We start from the raw sequence: 18,488 nt of genomic DNA, 5'->3' as shown, positions 1-18,488 counted from the left end.
ACCAGTTGCTTGATCCTATTTATTCTTACCCTGTTTCTCATGGGTGCTGTAAATGAGCATTGGAATGCCATTCATTTCAATATTGTAGACCACAAGTCATGCAAGCTTCTACAATAATGCTAGATATTTGAAGAATGATTCTAGTTTTGCTTAATATCTAAATTTTAAGGACATTTTTTAAAAAGTTTTTGATATTTTGAGAAGAGCAGCAATATGAGAAAGAGGTTGTTTGGGCACTAACTACAAACAATTAACTTCCATTAATTACCATGAGGGGACGGCAAAGGAACTTCTAATCCAGAATGCTATTTATTCTAGGACAACCTATATACAAGAGAGATCCATATGTGCATCAGGGCATGTGCAAGGCTTCAATCAGGATGCTCACATGTATGTTTTCAAGCATCCCGGCAACAATAAAGTAGTGATGGTGGTAAATGGTAGTAAAGGTTAAACTTAGAAGTTGAGCTACACATGATCAGTGTTCCCTCTAACAGGGATTCCCAGATGTTGTTGACTACAGCTCCCAGAATCCCCGGCTGTAATGGCTTTTGCTTGGAGATTCTGAGAGTTGTGCTCAACAACATCTGGGAATCCCTGTTAGAGGGAACACTGCACATGACCATCATGTTATGGACGCCAGAAGTATGTGAAATATAGGCCTGTGTCTGATTTCATTTTATATTAAGAAATGAAATAATACCTGAAGTCGAGGTGAACTGGCATACTGCTCCCTGCTCTGTGAAGGGAGGAGACAACCCAGCATTGTGTTGTTAAAATGGATATGCAAGAAACACAAAAGCCAGGCCTGAATGCTGAATGCTACTCATATGCTAAAAATGTGACTCAGACTGCTCTCTTGTTGCAAGAAACCTTTGTGAATCGTTGTCAATAATGGTTTTGCTATGCCCAAGGGGGATATCTCAATTGCTCTCTATAGCGATCCACATGAATACAGAGATCCGCCTGTAGACTTTAAATCTTACATCACTGATGCTACAATGTATTGAACGCCTCGCACACCTTTTTCATGTTACTTTAAATATAATCACACACTCGATAAGAGGTACACAAGAAATAATGTAATTGCTGTCTCACAACTAATTTTCTTACTAACTCCTCTGAATTTTAACACCTTTTGGGGGAAGATGCAATTTGCAGCATCTTAGATGCAGATTTGCTGTGGGCAATGTCCCCTCCCCTTCCCTTCTCAGCACAGAGTTTACAGAAGATGAGATTCAGAGATCTCTCTGGACTGGCCAATATCCTGAATAATCAAGACTTTGTTCAGAAGGTAGCAGCCAGTTGTCACCTTTTTGGACACCCAGGAGAAGATGAGACCTATGAGAGATCAAAGAGAAATACACTATAAGAAGGAGGCTTTTAGACAGAGAGTTTAGCAATCTTTTGCCTACAGCAAAAGCTGCTCACGAGGATCCCAGAGTTTGCTGCTAAGCCGCGGGGCAAAGCAGGAATTCTGTCCATGAACAGAAACTACAGCAATGCCTGAGTTTTGCTGCCCAAGCTGCCTGATCTGAGCACTGCAACAACTCCTGTCTCCGCCTAAGACCTCAGCTGAAAAGATCTCCGCTCAAGTCTCTGATCCTGGTAAATATGCTGCTCCTTTACAAGCCTTGGGTCCCTCCATCCTTTCCCCCTCCTTCTCCTCCCCCCCCCTCTTTTCCCCTACTAATTCCAAACCATGCCAGCCCTCAGCCTCTCTCAACCCCCCCCCCCTTTCCATCTGTATCTGAACTGTATTAGGCTCTAGGAAGATTTAATGGCACACACATATGTTAGTTAGGCACACGGGTGAATATTGGTACTGGTTAGGATATTCTGTTTAAATACTGTTAGCAATATTGATAGAGTGCTCTGCTTTCTGCTTACTAGATTATGTTGTTAGTCTTTATACTCAATAAAGCCCATTGAACCTCTTTGAGGACTGGTTTGATCTCCTTCTTCCATGCGTCCAGATCATACATGGTCACTAATATAAAAGAACTTGAGCCAGACCTATTTTGTATACTAGCCAATGAGCATATTTAGTATATAAATCAGGCCTGGTCTGTAACAATCATGAGTTAGCACAACAGTCATATGTTATGCAAAAATCTGTAAACATAGAGCACAAGGGATTATTTTGCATATACCAGGGCTGTTTCTTTTTCCTTTTCTCTGGGATTTGTTTCTCAAAGAGAGAAACAAACTCAATTTGCTGCTACAGGAAGAAACTCAGCATATTTAGATAAAAACTAGGGGATGTATTGCATGTATTCTGCATTGATGTTCATTTGATGAAATATTTAGTTCCTTCACCGAATGTCCATTTTACAACCACAGTTTTCCCCAAGACATCTTTTTTCCTGCTGTAAAATAAATTACGAAAAATATAACTCTTTCTGTCCTACTGTTTTTCTTCCTGCTCCATATATCCACATTTGTGGGACACTGCTCCTGAGTTGCTTAAAGGATCATGACAGCAGCAGCAACATCAGCTTCAGTAAGCCTGGCACCAGTGGATCAACACTCTACAGTACATCTCTGGTCTTTTCTCACTTGTCCTGGTGGGATTCATACCACAACCAGTTCATTACTGGCCCAATGCAGACATTATGTGTCAACACATGGGGGATGCACCGCCATATTTTCACATTGTACTTCTTTTGTTTGTTTGGCATGTGTTTCCAGAAGGGACCGTACCTCAAAAGCCTAACAGCTACTCACCAACCAATGAGACAGGCCCAGGAATGTTGCACTGCTGCAGCTGCTGTATAAACAAGGTCCAGATACTTCTAATGGTGGCAGCTTCATAGGGATGTGCACAGACCGGTCTGGATGCCATTGTAGAGGCCTCTGAACCAATTCAAATGTGGCGCCGGCTCGAAGGTTCAGCACTGGGGTGGGTGGTTCTTTAAGGGTGGGGGAGGGTGCACTTCCCCTCCCCCTCTCCGCACTTCCCCCACTGGCGCTCGATTTTTTGCAAAGTTTTTGGGGCGGCAGTGTACCTCCCTGCCACCCCTGCCCCCGTTCCTGGCCGGAAGCGGCTGGAAGTACTGTATGCTCGTGCACCCGGTGTGCGCACATGCACGTCGCGCCCATCACACGGGATGTGTGTAACGTCACGTGCGACATGCGCAATGTGCACAGCATGCACGCACCAGGCGCAATGTGCATGTGTGTGCGTGCTGGGTGCATGCACAGATAGTACTTCCAGCCACTTCTGGCCAGGAACAGGGGCAGGGGTGGCAGGGAGCTATGCTGCAGCCCCAAATACTTTGCCGAAAACCGAGCACCAGCAGGAGAAGTGTGGTGGAGGGGGTGCAAGTGCACCCTCCCCCACCCTTAAAGAACCCCCCCTCCAGCACTGAGTCACACCTCCACGGTTCCATGCACACCACTACAGCTTCATAATTACTCTTCTCTCCTGTTCTGTGGCTGCGTCATCAAACTTTAAATTACTTATGATGTCCTCAGGTCAAACGATTTCAGCCGCATTGTGGCACAGAAGTAGGAAAGCCCCAAAGGTGCAGCCCACAGTTCCTTCAGCACTTCATGACTGGCATGAAACACACCAGCCAGGACTAGCAGGCAAAGATACACTTTCAGTTCTGTTAGGTCAAGGTGCTTCCATTAGAATATAGGAAGCTGATGCCTACTGTTGGTATATCTAGAGCAGCACTGTCTACTCTGACTTGCAGTGGCTCTTCAGGACTTCTAGCAGTATTTTGATAACTCCCTTATGGTCCTGCTTTCTCTCTCCCAGATTGTAGGTGAGGCAGTTGCTTCACTTACTGTCTCCTCCTGTTAGACTAAGTTCTTCTTAGTCTGACCTCACACTGGAGGACCCAGACCTCACCTCATTACTGATGTGCACACTGACCTTAAATACCTTAATCTCGTCAACATATCTTTTCAAAGGCTTCATCCTCCATTTCCTATTTCCCATGGTTCACAGCAGCTACTACATCACTGCCTGATGGCTCCTGCTGTTGCCCAGCTTCCTCCCATCACGTGACACACATCATTCACTCTGGCCAGGCCTCACATTGGTCCAGGGTGGGCCTAAGCAGCATGTCAGGACCCTTCTCCACTCCAACATGTCCCAGTGTTGCTTCCCCCTTTCTGGGTGATTTAGGTAGAGGGTGTAGTGTGAGGGTCTGATGTTGTCTCCGATTGTTTCACATGCTATCCGTCTGTGCTCATGTATGACATATGCATTGGACTGGTAGAGCATGTATGACGCATGTGATGGACTGGTAGAGCATCTTTTGCCACTTCCGCTTGTCATGTGATCCATTTTCCCAGTACCTTCACTGGTAGGTGAGGGAAGTTCAGCAGACTGCTCACACACTCCACCTCTACATCTTCTTGCCCGCTCTATCTGGAGCCAAGCACCAATTCTACCCTTCTTTTAGGTTGTATCCACTAGAAAAAGTAGGAAAAGACCAGACACATACTGTGGAGGGTTGCTCTACTGATGCCAGGCTTAATAAAGATGATATGTTGTTGTGGCTGCTGCTGTTGTGATCCTTTCAATTTTGTTGTGATGGCTAAATCGGTACTTCTGCAAAGTCACATGCTTTGGGATGTTTTACTTGTTCCACATTCTGTGCCTGACATTCTGGGAAGGGCTAGTTTCATCTGCTCTAACTTGGGAGCACAGAACTATGCAGTGTCTTAGATTATCTTTTACAGTAGATGCTCTCTTTCAAGGTCAATTGAGCTTGCAAGGGGAAACAAAACTGCAGTTCCTAAAAGGGAAGCAGGGTGTTTTCTCTAATCCCAAATGGCTTGACATACAAATGGAATAAAAACCACTCCACAACAGGAGAGTGTTTTTCTGCCACCATATTTTTATTAATAATATAAATATTATAACAGGTGAGGGGCCATTCTTGTAGATATGTTGTGTACCAGAGTGCAGGTAAGCATTTGACAAGAGCATAGCTGGTTTTGCAGGAGGTTGCTGTTTATGAAGCTGGGGGGTAGAAATCTAACCCCAATCCAGTTAAACTTGTCATTTGAACTTGCTTTGTATCTTCAGTAACTATGGTGATTAATGCACTGGTGTACATATATCTTTCTAGACTTTTTCCTTAAGCACATCTAGTCCACAGGGATTGGGATCCATTGAGCTGAAGAAGTCAAAAGGCTGTGCAATGTGGTACTGGCAACACTGTTCCTTTTATGTATCACAGGGCACAGAAAGGCAGGGTTCTGACCTGTAACTGTAGTTTGAGTGGTCTTCTGTGCATCATACTTGGGTTTGCACCTGTGCAGAGCCATGATTTGGGCCTTTCTAGAGCTATACCAAATTAAAAAGGCGGGGGGAGGAAAAGGCTCGCTCTAGCTGACAGCCTACCTCTTTCTCTCAGTCTGAGCAACCGCCGCAAACTTGAAGCACTCCCCTCCTCTTTAATTCTGGCGAGTGTTTGGGAGGATCACTTTCATACATTACTAGCTTAACCTGTGGAGCATCTGCACACCAGTACTTGATTGCTCCCTTCACTCCCCACTACAGCCTCCTCACCTCAGTGTTTTCTCCACCCTCACCTGAGCTGTGCTCCTGATCCTCCTCCTCCATCCCATTGCTTCCATTCCCCTCATCTCTCATGTTTGCTCCTCCATCCTGTTGCTCCGTCCTCCTCACCCTTCTTGGTTACAACTGCAACATTGCTGGCAAGCCACAGCCCCCTAAGCCCAGATACCTCCCCACCCTCACCCAAGCTTCACTTCTCCTCCTCCCCACAGGAGTAGCAGCAGCAGTTGACTGGGCCCTTCCTCATTGCTGCCACGGCTGCTCATTTCTCTCAGGACACTGACAGGCGTGCCTCCCCCCGCCAATGGCTTCTATAGCTCTGAGCAGCGGAACGACTAACCGGACCCTTCCTCGCTGCTGCTGCTGCCGCCACCATGGCCACTCGTTACCGCGTTCGCCTCAGGCCGCTGACAGGCCCAGGCCCATACTTCGCACTTCCTTTTCTCTCTCTTCCCCTCCCTTCATTTTCTCTCTCTGCTCTTCCCCTCTGTCTTTGTTCTCCTCCTCTTTCTCTCTTTCCCTTCCTGAATTAACAGATCTTGTTCATCTTGTTTCCTCATCTAATTCGCACAGTGGCAGCCTCTTTCTCTTGAAGGGGCTCTTTCCTCCCTCGTGACCCCTCTCTTTATAGACCCCTGACCACTATCCTTTTATATATATAGATTCTTCTCTCCTCTACAATCTTCCCACCAGCAATAGCTGCATTCCAACTGACCTTAACCATCACAGGCTCCTCTTCCCTATCTGCATATGGAATTCCCACTGCCCAATCACCAATCCTTGTGCTCTGTTACCTCTGATTGGTAAAGCACTGTGTGGGCGGGGCTTGCCATGTACCATTTGCCATGGACCACCTAAGCCTTTTATAGAGAGAGAGATGCACAGGAAGACCTGTCCAACACTGTCCTAAACCTCAATGCCAAGCTGCTTCCCCATTGGGCTTCAGTTATTACTTGCTCTGAAACGGAAGCCCTTATCAGACATCTCAAACCTGGTAAAGCCCCGGGGTATGGTAGAGGTTATTAATAGCAACCTGGAGTAGTGTACTCCCATTTTGGCCTCCCTATTTACTTATATAGATTAGGAACATAGGAAGCTGCCATATTCTGAGTCAGATCATAGATCCATCTAGCTCAGTATTGTCTACACTGGCAGCGGCTTCTCCAAGGTTGCAGGCAGGAATCTCTCTCAGCCCTATCCTGCAGATGCCAGAGAAGGAACTTGGAACCTAGGTGCTCTTCCCAGAGCAGCTCCATCCACTAAGGGGAATATCTTACAGTGCACACACTTCTAGTCTCTCTTTCATATGCAACCAGGGTAGACCCTGCTTAGCTAAGGGGACAAGTCATGCTTTCTACCACAAGACCAGCTCTCTTCCCTACAAGATTGCACTGCCATGGTTCCAAAAGACGGGGGCATTGCTATTATAGTTCCCATTTATAAGAAGGAGGAAAAGGATCTACATGGCAATTGCTGCTCTATTATTTATTATTATTTATTTACTACATTCTTATACCACCTTTCTGCCTTGACAAAGGCACCCAAAGCAGTTTACAATATTAAAAGAAACAAATTACAGAAGATAAATAAAATGTTGTCTCAGGCTGTTGGTATTTTCAGGAGCTGAGGACAAGAGTTCCCTGGCCTGGGTGCCTCCTTTCTATTAGCCTTCTAAGTGTTATCACTAAGCTGTAAGCAAAACACCTGAGTGAAAAATTCATGGACTGGCTTGAATCAGAAAATGTTCTGGGGGAAGAACAGGCCGGCTTTCATGTAGGGGAGCTTTCGTGCTCCCCCTTAGGTCATATTTTGCAGTATATTTGGTAGCACTCCTCCATAGGCAAATGGCTATTACTTCTGATGTACAAACTACATGAAAATTCCTCTTTGAAAGTACGCTGTAGTGGTTGGGGTCACCTCACGAAAGAAATTCCAACTTGAAGAAGTGTCACACAAGAGTGCACTTTGGCACCCTTGTTTAATTTTTTATATCAATCCCATGGTTTCTCATTTAAATAATCCATCTTACCATCCACCAAAGTTAGCAAATAAATAGTGATTTTTGCTTTATGCAGATGACAGTTCTGCTTTCTCAAACTCCAATTGGGTTAAAAGGTGCTCTCAGTTCCCTCACTTAATATTGTAAGGAGGAAGCTGAAGAAGGTAATTAAAGTAGCCACTGGGGCAGTCAGTGAAAGACAGAGAAAGAGCTAGGCTGTCAGCTAGAGGGGCCTTTTTCCTGGGTTTTTTTCTTATTTGGTAAAGCTCTAGAAAGGTCAGAAACTTGGTTCTGTGAAAGTGCAAACCCAAGTATGATGCACAGAAGACCACTCAAACTACAGTTACAGAAAAGAACCCTGCCTTTCTGTGGCCTGTGGTACATAAAAGGAAAAGTGTTGCTAATACCACATAGCACAAGCTTTTGACTTCTTCAGCTCAATGGATACCAATCCTTGTGGACCAGATATTCTTAAGGAAGAAGTCTAGAGAGATGTATGTAATCGATTGCAAATAGCCCAGAATACTTGACTGAAAAATTAGATTCCTTTATAGGTGATAAAACTCCCACATCATGCTATGGAGCAGGCCTGCTCAACTTCGGCCCTCCTGCAGATGTTGGCCTACAATTCCCATAATCCCTGGCTATTGGCTGCTGTGGCTGAGAATTATGGGAGTTGTAGTCCAAAAACAGCTGGGGGGCCTAAGTTGAGCAGGCCTGCTATGGAGAGTGGTTGACCTCCTGACTAACACAGCACTGGGGCAAAGCGAGAAGAGCCAGGGTAGCACCAGTGCTTCTGAAGGGTTTGAGACTAATGGTGTGCTGGTGCTAGTGTGTGTGTGGGTGAATTCCAATTACCTCTCTTTTGGCCTGGGAAGCCAACCATGTCATCCAAAGTATAACCCCAAGGGATGTGTGACCTCCAAGAACATTTTAGAGGGAAGAGAGATCAGCAAAAATTGCTGCCTTTTCCCTCTCCATGCATGTTTTGACTCCTCAGTAACAATCTTGCTGAACTCCAAAGCAGCCTCTTGTACAGAAACAGTTCCTGTTCTGTACTTCTAATGCAGAAAACATGCAAGCCATCATTGATAACAGTTTAAGAAATGTTTAATTCTTGAAATATGTATCCTGATATTTATCCATATTCTTTGTTTTCACCTATGTATGGAATAATTAAACACATTTTTTAAAGTCACAGGAAGTTTGTATACACCACAAGGTGGAGCCAGTATCCTACTATGTTTCACAAATTAGAGTGTTCAATAAACTGTTTTTACTGCTGGGGGAAAAGTTACAGATATAGGCCAGGATCCAAAAAGGCACATGCTTATCTGCCCCCCCGCCCCCAAGCTTATGCTTGTCAAATAGAATACATTCCATAAATAAAAGCACAAGAACAAAGGAAACAGTATTAAGGATTGGAAAAGGAATTAAGTCATGTAAAATCGTAACTGTCTTCATGTCACTTATGGGATATTCACATTACATTAGAACATTGTCCACAGTTCTGATCCCCCTTTACAAAGAGGATGTACTGGGAAAGGATTTAAAGAAAAGGGAACTAACATTATTTAAAGACCACTAATTTTCCCTATGAAAAGAGCTGATTTTTTTAAAAAAATTATTTATTTATTTGCTTAGAAGTACAAGAAATTTGGAAAATCATGAGTGGTTGGCAAATGAATTCACCTTCCAACTGAGGCAAGATTACTGTGAACATGAACTATATTATTATATTGAGAATACGAATGTTTTCAAAATTTAAAGAATGGGATTTTGCTGCAATATTGTTTTGAAACATTTTCCTCTTTAAAACAGATGTTAAACACAGTACTGAATTGCAATTTTTAAAAATTCCTGTGTAAATAATTTATCCTAGCTCTTATACTATTCAGATAGAGACACATTCAAGTTACAAAATAAATCATGTTTTACAACAAAAAGGAAACAGCTGCTCTCTCATCATCTGTAAACCACTCCATTAAAAATCTTTTGATGTCAATGTCACTGAAAGATCTTATCACATGAACTTACAGAAATTAATTCCGGTTGATTAAAAGGTTCCCTGTGCAGCACAAGTAATTATGCAGCAACTTAGAGATCTGAATATCTCAAGTGCTCTCCTCTTCTCCAATTCCTATTTTTCATTTGACTGTATCATACTTATGGCTGTTTTATGTAAACGTATGTCTCTGAAGAGTCATTTTAAATGATTTCAAATCATAAAAGTGTTGTATATCTTTGTATACTGACTGGATGGCCTCCATCTGTGCTGCTGGTTTTAAAATGTGTCAGGTAATACAGCACTAAAACCCTCAACACATTTCCCAGTCAAAGTCTGTTGACCTACTTATATATTTTAATGTTTCGGATCAAAATGGCCTTCACTTTGTCAGTCTTAATGGAAGCTACAATGTGTTGGTACTTTCTGACTGAGCACAAAAATGTATATTAAAAAACACCTAAGAAGTACACATTTACAACATGCGTACTTGGGTTTTCATTAAGGCTTGTACAACTTTACAGATGGCAGGATGGTATGTATGCAATTCTCTTGGGTGCAATATGCAAGTCCCAGTTGGAGTGTTTCCAACAGGATGTAAACCATGGTCCTTGAGCCTGCACTTTAAAAAACATATTACTTAGCCCAGTACCCACGAAATGTCAATACAAAAATAGACTACAGGAACAACTTCACCACATACACACAAAATAAGTACATGTAGTTATGTACAAATTATGTCAGTGACAAAAATATTGCAAAATATTTATTTTCATTCAAATGAATAGTTTTTGGATAATTTGAGTCACAAAAAGTCAAAGAAGATTCAAATAGCTCTAACGTTTTTACAGACATACATAATTGCTTTCAGGTATCTGGCTATATAAGTAGAATAGAGTATAAGTAGAATACTCTAAGAGGTGGTACTTGAGGTCTTCAACAACTCTGAGGTTTCTTCAATCCTAAAGATGTTATACAAATAGGTTAAACAGGGTAAACAGGCTAAACAAAATTTGCTTCTTATTACATTGTAAAGTTAAATAAGTGCTAACTGGATTTTTCTGTTTATAACGAACACCCATAAGTTTGAGAAACACAATACTGATATATGGAAAATATTCCAACGTGTCAAAAATTTATTACTAGTTTTCAAACTCAAACATTTTGCACGCAATTTAAGAAAAAGTTCCTGAATTATGAACAATTCCTAGTAAAACAGAATTACACTAAAGTGGAATACAGCAACTGAACATTTCACGTTCACAATACACTTTTTCTTCCAAGTTTGGTGCACCAGGTTTTGAAAAGCTACCATAATTTGTGGTGCAAGAGTTGAAGCGTATGAAGAAAAACATCACTCAGCAAATTGCTACCTGAAAATATAATCTCTTATACGTAAAATCAGTACTCTGATCACTAGCAACTAAGACTACACACACCTATATTGGATTCTGGAAACAAAAATAGTGCCTCATCCCACAAACATAGAATTGTAGCTAGATTTATTATCCAGGAGAGTCTTTAGGAAATGCCACACCTGATGCAAAGACCTTTGAGGTTGGAAAACACATGTACTTTCTATACATGTTTTAAGCCAAAACAATTCCCCACTGAGAAATAAATTTGTTCTGCCCTTTTTCTATCACTTACATTTTGCTTATTCTTTCCATTCTTTGTATTGTTGTCTCCTACAATTTAAGAGCAATGGGTTAAATTCATTCTTCAGAGTAAGTTTGAGAAACACAATACTGATATATGGAAAATATTCCAATGTGTCAAAAATTTATTACTAGTTTTCAAACTCAAACATTTTGCACGCAATTTAAGAAAAAGATCCTGAATTATGAACAATTCCTAGTAAAACACAAATTATACAAGCACTTATTTTACCAAAATGTTTTGAAGGAACGTTTTGCTGCTATCACCAGCCCCACAAAGCATAAGCATCTTTATTCTTTAGATCTTCAAAAGCAAAAACAGCCAGCATTTGCCAGTTAACTTACCTTTGAAACTTCTGACGGGCCATGATTAACTACCATGGCTTTGGGAGATGGGTCTGCAGATAACAGAGAACTGTATCCAGACGACTGATGAAGACTCTCTGGCAGCTCCACCTTCTCTCTCTCTGTGAAGAAGTATAAAGATCACCTTTGCCTTTTTGCTCTCTCACATCAGGTCAGCCATCACACATACCATGATTTGCAGAATATATTGACAAGAGATGTATAAAGAACTATCAAAGCTAGTGCCTTATAATCTCAAGAGTAACTCCTAAGTAGTACTATTGCTTAACTTAGCATGAATGTCAGCAGCTATTTTATCACAATTACTTCTCAATGACAACTGATGCCGATGCCATAGAATATAGTCAATGTTTATTCAACAGAAACCAATTTATAGGCAATATGAATGGTGCAGGCTTACTTACTGCATGTTAGGAAGATTCTGACGTTACCCTAAAAATGTTCTACACTAACAATAATGAAAAAGCCCAGAAAATAAAAAGAAAAAACCCTTCCCTAGAAACAGACTGATATTTCCATGAAGAGCAGATCAGAAAAGAGCAGATGAGAAAACACTGTATAAAAGAGATATTACTTGCTGCCGGATCTCTGAGCCAACAGACAGCAGCTGTACTCTATCATGATAAATCAATTCCAATTCTCAAAGACTAGGAATGAATTTACAGATAGGCAGACTTGGACAGCACACCAATCATACAGTAGATATTTGGCTGAGAGGAGACGTGAGGATATAGTAATTTTGTTTTCCTGCAGTTACTTCTGCAGGGTTAGAAAGAAGCCTTAAGGATGTGCTTTGCAAATCATCAGATAAGAAAATGGAGGACTGTAATATCTAAATCTTAATGGAACAATTGTTATCATAGGCCAGAGGAGAATGGACACAGGCTATAGATTATTTAAGCTTATTAGCAACTCAGAGCCTTAAAGCTAGGTGGGAATATATTTTAAATAGGCAAAACTCAAAGATCTATCATAAGCTTCTTCTTAGCAAACATCACTAAAATACTTTTTAAAAAGGGGTGGGGGAGAATATACCTAGCCTTTATAAATGTCATTTTGGCAGGCCAATGATTAAATTCTGCCTTTGAAAACAAGGTTGCTGAAAGTGAAATTATAACAGGCAAATTTCCATAAAAGTGTTCTATAGGTAGAGGAGATAATGGCATCCAAACTAACCCTCTGCTGGCATGCCACAGTTTTCTTTTGAATGAGGGGCGATTTTCAGAGATCGTACTACCCCCTGCAGACACCTGAAACAATCTCCTTCAGTGCTGGGGGATCTTCAGGGACAGAATTTCAGGAGACAAGAGTTCACTGCAGAGCAAAGAGGAGATCATCGAAAATCACCCCTCCTCCCTTTTGTGATGGAAAACCCATGGTGTGCCAATGCAGCGTTAGTCTGGATATCAGCTAACATTAGATAATGTTCTTTACATGCAGCAGAAAAATCAGGCCCCCCCCCCACAAAAATAAAGCAACAGGTTTAGTTACACACAGAGAGTGAGAGCTCCTTTTGCCTACATGAAAATATTATAATTGACCAGGGCGGGAAACCAAGGTTGTTGTAAAAGGTAAAGTTGTGCCGTCGAGTCAGTGTCAACTCCTGTCGATCAAAGAGCCATGTGGTTGTCTTTGGTAGAATACAGGAAAGGTTTACTATTGCCATATCCCGCACAATATGAGGCGATACATTTCAGCATCTTCCTATATTGCTGCTGCCCAATATAGGTGTTTCCCATAGTCTGGAAACATACCAGTGGGGATTCAAACCAGCAACCTCCTGCTCACTAGGAAAGTTACTTCCCCACTGCGCCATTAGGTGGCTCAAAGTTGATGTACCTGAGGTTAATTGTCAAAGCCAGGAATCATCCTGCAGATGATCAGCCAACCATGGTCCGGAAACCTCCAGCTTCTGGTCAGAGGAGCCCCTCCCTCTTTCTGGTTTACCAAGGCCAAATTCCAGCAAGCTATGGTCCACTCATGTAGCCAGATTGTAGCCAGCAACAGAGAAGGCCCTGTCCCGCGTGCACGACAACCGAGCATCTCTCATTGTCGGCACCTGGAGCAGAGCCCCTTCAGATCACCTCATCAAGTGGGCAGCAACCCTAAGGAGCAGGCGGTCCCTCAAGTATCCCGGGCCCAAACCATTAAGGGCTTTAAAAGTCAAAACCAGCACCTTGAATTAGACCCGGAAACAAACTGGTAGCCAGTGCAGCTCTTTCAAAATGGGTATGATGTGCTCCCACCGGGCAGCTCCAGATAAACCCCTAGCTGCTGCATTTTGCACTAGCTGCAGTTTCCGGATATTCTTCAAGGGCAGCCCCACGTAGAGCGCATTACAGTAATCCAGCCGTGACATGACTAAGGCATGGGTAACTGTGGCCAGATCTGCCTTCTTGAGAAAGGGGCGCAGCTGGCGCACTAGCCGAAGCTGTGCAAAGGCACCCCTGGCCACCGCCTCCACCTGAGCTTCCAAAAGCAGAGCCGGGTCCAGTAGTACACCCAAGCTGCATACTTGCTCTTTCAAGGGGAGTGCAACCCCATCCAGAACCGGTAAAATCTCCTCATCCCGATTGGCTCTCCTACTGACCAACATTACCTCCGTCTTGTCTGGATTCAATTTCAGTTTATTAGCCCACATCCAACCCATCACGGCCTCCAATGATGGTGCCTCTTTGGCCTTGACAGCTACCTTCAGCAGCGCAATGACATTTAAACCCCTTCCTCACACCACTTACACCACTGTCTTTGCAGGAACTTCCAAGCCACGCAGTCATGCTTTATTACTGACACCCCAAAATGGCAAGGGGCACTTTGAGATAGCAATGGGGTTGTAGGGGATGCATACAGAACAGCAATCACGAACTTGGTGCTAGGGGTGGGTGGGCTGTTGGCTGGGTGGATGGTTCACCAGAAAGCTTTATCCCATGACACAACTGCACAGCCACTTCTGCTGCAGCCCAGGGTGGCTCTCATCAAATTACTTGCCGATGGTTTCTCTGGGAGATGTTACCTGCCCAGAAAGGCAGCGCCTCATATAGTTATGTGGCCTCTACCTTTGTTCAGGAGAAGTGACCACCAGACTTTGGGGTGGGAGGATGTCTCCAGACCTACTTTCCAATCACAGCATTGGAAAGGATTGTAGTGTGGATTCCCCCCACCATTCAATCTCAGCCACAGAGCAAGGGGACTTTCCCTAGGGGGAATCTGCTTGCTGGACTGCTGGCCAAAGCATTTTTATGGCTATTTATCAAAATATAGCCATACAAATGGTTGAGTAATATGAGGATCAATGCATTCCCCTTGTGAGTGTCCTCTTTTAATCTGCCTGGGGAAAGACAAACTGTTTTCCACAGTTGGGGAAGAAGGGACTCCCCTCTCCGCCAGGAAGAAAGGATTGGGCCCCTTTCTTCCCACCTTAACTGTTCAAAGACAGACTAAGTGCACCTTCTGATCCCATCCACCGGTTGGTGTCTTTTTCTCCCACAAAATCACCCATCCTCTTTAAGCTTGATAAGCATTTCTTAAAAAGGAAAGAGAATGAAGGGAGGATTGGGTCCCTCTGTTCCCACTGTAACTGTATAATGACAGACTACAAGAGCTTCTGCCACACCTGCCGCTACCTGTTCCTAATGATTTCTGCTCCAGGCATTAGCACAAGGACATTGGTTGCCTATAGTCCCCAGTAACAGGGCATTCCTCCTGTGGGTCCAAAGCAACCCCTTCCATGCCACCCACCTTCTTTCCTGATGTGCTCCACAAAGCAGCTGACCTCTTCCCCATACGACGTCAGGTCTCCCCACCCCAACCCCACTAAGCCCTTGCGGGAACTCAGCAGTCCAATGCCAGCAGAGGAGAAGCAAAGATTTACACCTAGTGCAGACCCTCCCCTCCCGCACACATGCTGGTTAGTTAAAGGGCAGGTAACATCGACATAGGCACACAACACAATTCTTTGGCAACAAGTGAACACTTGTATTCTAGGTTTATCCATTATGGGACCACAGCTGCACCAGTTGGCAGCATCCAAGCTTCTCCCGATTTAAGAGCGATGTGCCCTTCCAACACCACACACCTGCCTATCTGCCTGGTGGCCCATTGCAAGATACTTCCATGTGTATCTTGTGAAAGCGAGTAGGACCAGGTGCCACATCCCTATCTTCCCCGGATATCTGACAACTGCTGCTCTTGCTTGCAAGAGGGCTGGCAGATCTGGGTGGTCAAGCAGCAGGGCATCTTCTCTGGACTCACTGATGTTGTGAAGGCTGCAATAGACCACTATCACCTGTGAGACTATATACTCCTCCACATCCAGCAAGGTGTACAGGGTATGCCAGCGGGCCTTCAGTCCACCAAAAGCCTGTTCCACCACCATTCACATGCTGTTTTTCTGGAAGTTGAAGTTCCTCTTGAAGGCACTCCAAGGTGCATGGTAGGGCATCACTAGCTACTTTTGAAGGCTGTATCCCTGGCCACCAAATATCATAGGCTACATTGGGTGCAGTTGCAGCAAAAGGGACTGTGGTCTCAGAGGCCATGTTTCAAGAAACTGCTGGCAGAATGAATCCCAGGCACACCAGGGCAACAGTAGATGGGCCCAAAGGGGAGACCTCGCACAAAAGATTTAATTGGTGGGTGCTCAGGGTACTTGATGTAGGGGGGCACCCAGAAGGCCAACACACCCCAGGCCATATTCCCTTGAAGCCAGGCAAGGCATGGGCGGAAGACAACATATTCACAACCCACCCCACACCCATGGAAAGGGCAGCCGCTGGTCCTTCACAGCATGGAGGAGGAAGCCAGACATAGATATCAGCAGAGGAGGGAGTTACTGTGGGCTCTTGGAAGCCTGGGGAGTATGAGAGGGAGTTGCTGCCTGCCAGGAACATTGGCCAGTTCTTCCGTGGGGATGCAGGGGTGGTGACAGCATGCTTCACTATGCACATACATAGCCCTTTTGCAACACGCTTGTTTGTGCACTGGAACATCTTTCTCCTTTATGGGGGCTTCTGTGCTAGTGGCCTCAGAGGCCCCTTCTCCTGACATTCCACCCAAGGAGGGTGATTCCAGCAGCATACTTGGTGCAGTGGGCCAATGCTCCTTGTGATGGGTGGCTGACAGGTGGCTGTGAGGACAGTGCTGGCTTGGGACCTTCAGGGGTGTTGCATGCATGGAGGGCTGATGTCCACCCTATGAACCCTTCAAGGGTGCCTGCAGGAGTGTAGGGGATGAGGTGGCTTGGGACCACCCCGACAGTGGACCCATGAAGGGTGCCAGCAGAGCTTGAGAGATCAGAGTGGCTTGGAAATGCCCCTGGTATGTGGGCAGGTAGGACACAGGCACCAGCAACTAGGACTGAATACAGTTGCTGCTGTGGAAGAGGAAAAGGTGGTACCTGGTTGACAACTCTAGAGATAGATTCAGCCATCCTCTCCAGGAAGGCAATGTATCTCTCAAACCTCCTCTTGGCATCTGAGTGCTCCATGGCACCAACCACTTCCTGCACCGCATGCTCAGCCCACCTTCTGCATCGTATGCTGGAAGACCCTCCTGTCCTCCTCATTGTGGTCCAGTACTTTGAACAGGGAGCAAGTGGCCTGGCAGCTCTCCACATGCTGGGAGACAAGGTCCCTTACAAGCAGCAAGCAGTCCACCCGCCTCCTGTTCCTTAGCTGTGCAGCATGTTCCGTGTTGGAGATTGGGCAGAAAAGCAGGACCCACCATTATGTTGCTCACAGCAGCACCTCTGTCTGGCCCAAGGCACATAGGTGTAACATTCTGTGTTGACAAATAGATTAATGTGGATGAATTGTTTGTGCAGAAATTGCCCACATGGAGAGCTGCCAAACTGTGTTGGCTGTTTTCTAGGTTTTCAGGGGAAGGAAAGCCACCTATAAGATTCCCCCCATTGCAGCAAAAAGTCTACAAGGTTTAAAGAACTCTGAGGGGGAGGCCACAGTGGTTTCAATTTTGGCAGGTAGAGAGGTAAGTGGTTCCCACCCACAGTAACTGCACAGGTGGAGAGTGCATGCATAAGGGACACCTCTCTGCTGTAGTGGGAAGCCACAGGGTGTTTTTCTGTGGATGGGCAGGGAATTTTGCAGCAGTTGCATTGGATCTCGATGTTTTAGCAGGAACATGTGTGTGCCCTGGGACAGCCAGCACTGCCCCCAATACCACCTCCACCCCAATGTCTCTGTTTTGGGGAGACATGCACACTCACCAGGTATTTTCTGCAGAGGGTGATGCACCTCCTCATGTGTGTAGTAAGAAGAACTAGCCGGTTCTTCCAGCAGTGGGCCTGGCTGGAATCCCCAGCAGGTTCTCCTACTGCCCATCCTGGGGAACACATCTGTGAGAACAGTTCCTCTAACTACTGCATGTCCATTATTTGCACCAGGGGGCTGCTTGTGCAAAGTGTGGCATTCTGCACATGCTCCCACTCTAGCAGGGAACGCTGGCTCTTCTTGTTGAAGTATTGGAAGGGTGTGAGTTGCTGTAGGGATTCTGTGTCTCCTTGTTGTCATCCCCTGAGCTCATGGAATAGAACCTGGACTGGAAGAGTTGTCCCACTGTATCCATAAACCGCATGAGTACAGATGCACTGCACTCTCTTGCCTCCCCTGTAAGGTTCGGCAGCAGGCACACCTGCATGCTGCATGGTAGGCTGAGGCCCATGTGATTGGCCTGCTACCCCAGAGCACCTTGGAACATCTGTTGCCCTAGCCAGGAACATGGGCATGGATGTATGGGGCACCATTGTCATGGCTGCTACTGGACCACCAGGACAGGCAAAGGAGTCAGTGGCTGCAGGGGCGGTGGTGGGGTCAGCTCCCTGCGCAGGGGGCCTGCTGCTCCCAGTTGCCATTGCCACAATTTGGCTTGCCCTTTGCCTCTTATCTTGAACAGGGTGCCAAA

General features: G+C 44.8%; 1 protein-coding gene across 5 annotated transcripts in view; it reads right to left on the bottom strand.

Moving 5' to 3' along the window:
• Positions 1 to 8,633: 8,633 nt before the first annotated feature.
• CEP44 (centrosomal protein 44) overlaps positions 8,634 to 18,488 on the bottom strand; it is a 36,694-nt gene continuing 26,839 nt past the window's right edge. For all 5 annotated transcript variants that reach the window (XM_053256164.1, XM_053256161.1, XM_053256165.1 and 2 more), the window contains 3 exons: positions 11,550 to 11,671; positions 11,197 to 11,234; positions 8,634 to 10,508 (listed from right to left, as the gene is read on the bottom strand). In XM_053256164.1, the coding sequence (XP_053112139.1) occupies positions 10,460 to 10,508; positions 11,197 to 11,234; positions 11,550 to 11,671 (209 nt within the window). In that variant the 3' untranslated portion in view covers positions 8,634 to 10,459. The remainder of the gene's footprint in view (positions 10,509 to 11,196; positions 11,235 to 11,549; positions 11,672 to 18,488) is intronic.

The sequence above is a fragment of the Hemicordylus capensis genome, chromosome 5 (assembly GCF_027244095.1).
Source record: "Hemicordylus capensis ecotype Gifberg chromosome 5, rHemCap1.1.pri, whole genome shotgun sequence".
NCBI classification, from domain to species: domain Eukaryota; kingdom Metazoa; phylum Chordata; class Lepidosauria; order Squamata; family Cordylidae; genus Hemicordylus; species Hemicordylus capensis.
Note: the sequence above shows the minus strand (reverse complement) of the source record. Positions and strands in the feature narration are given on the sequence as shown.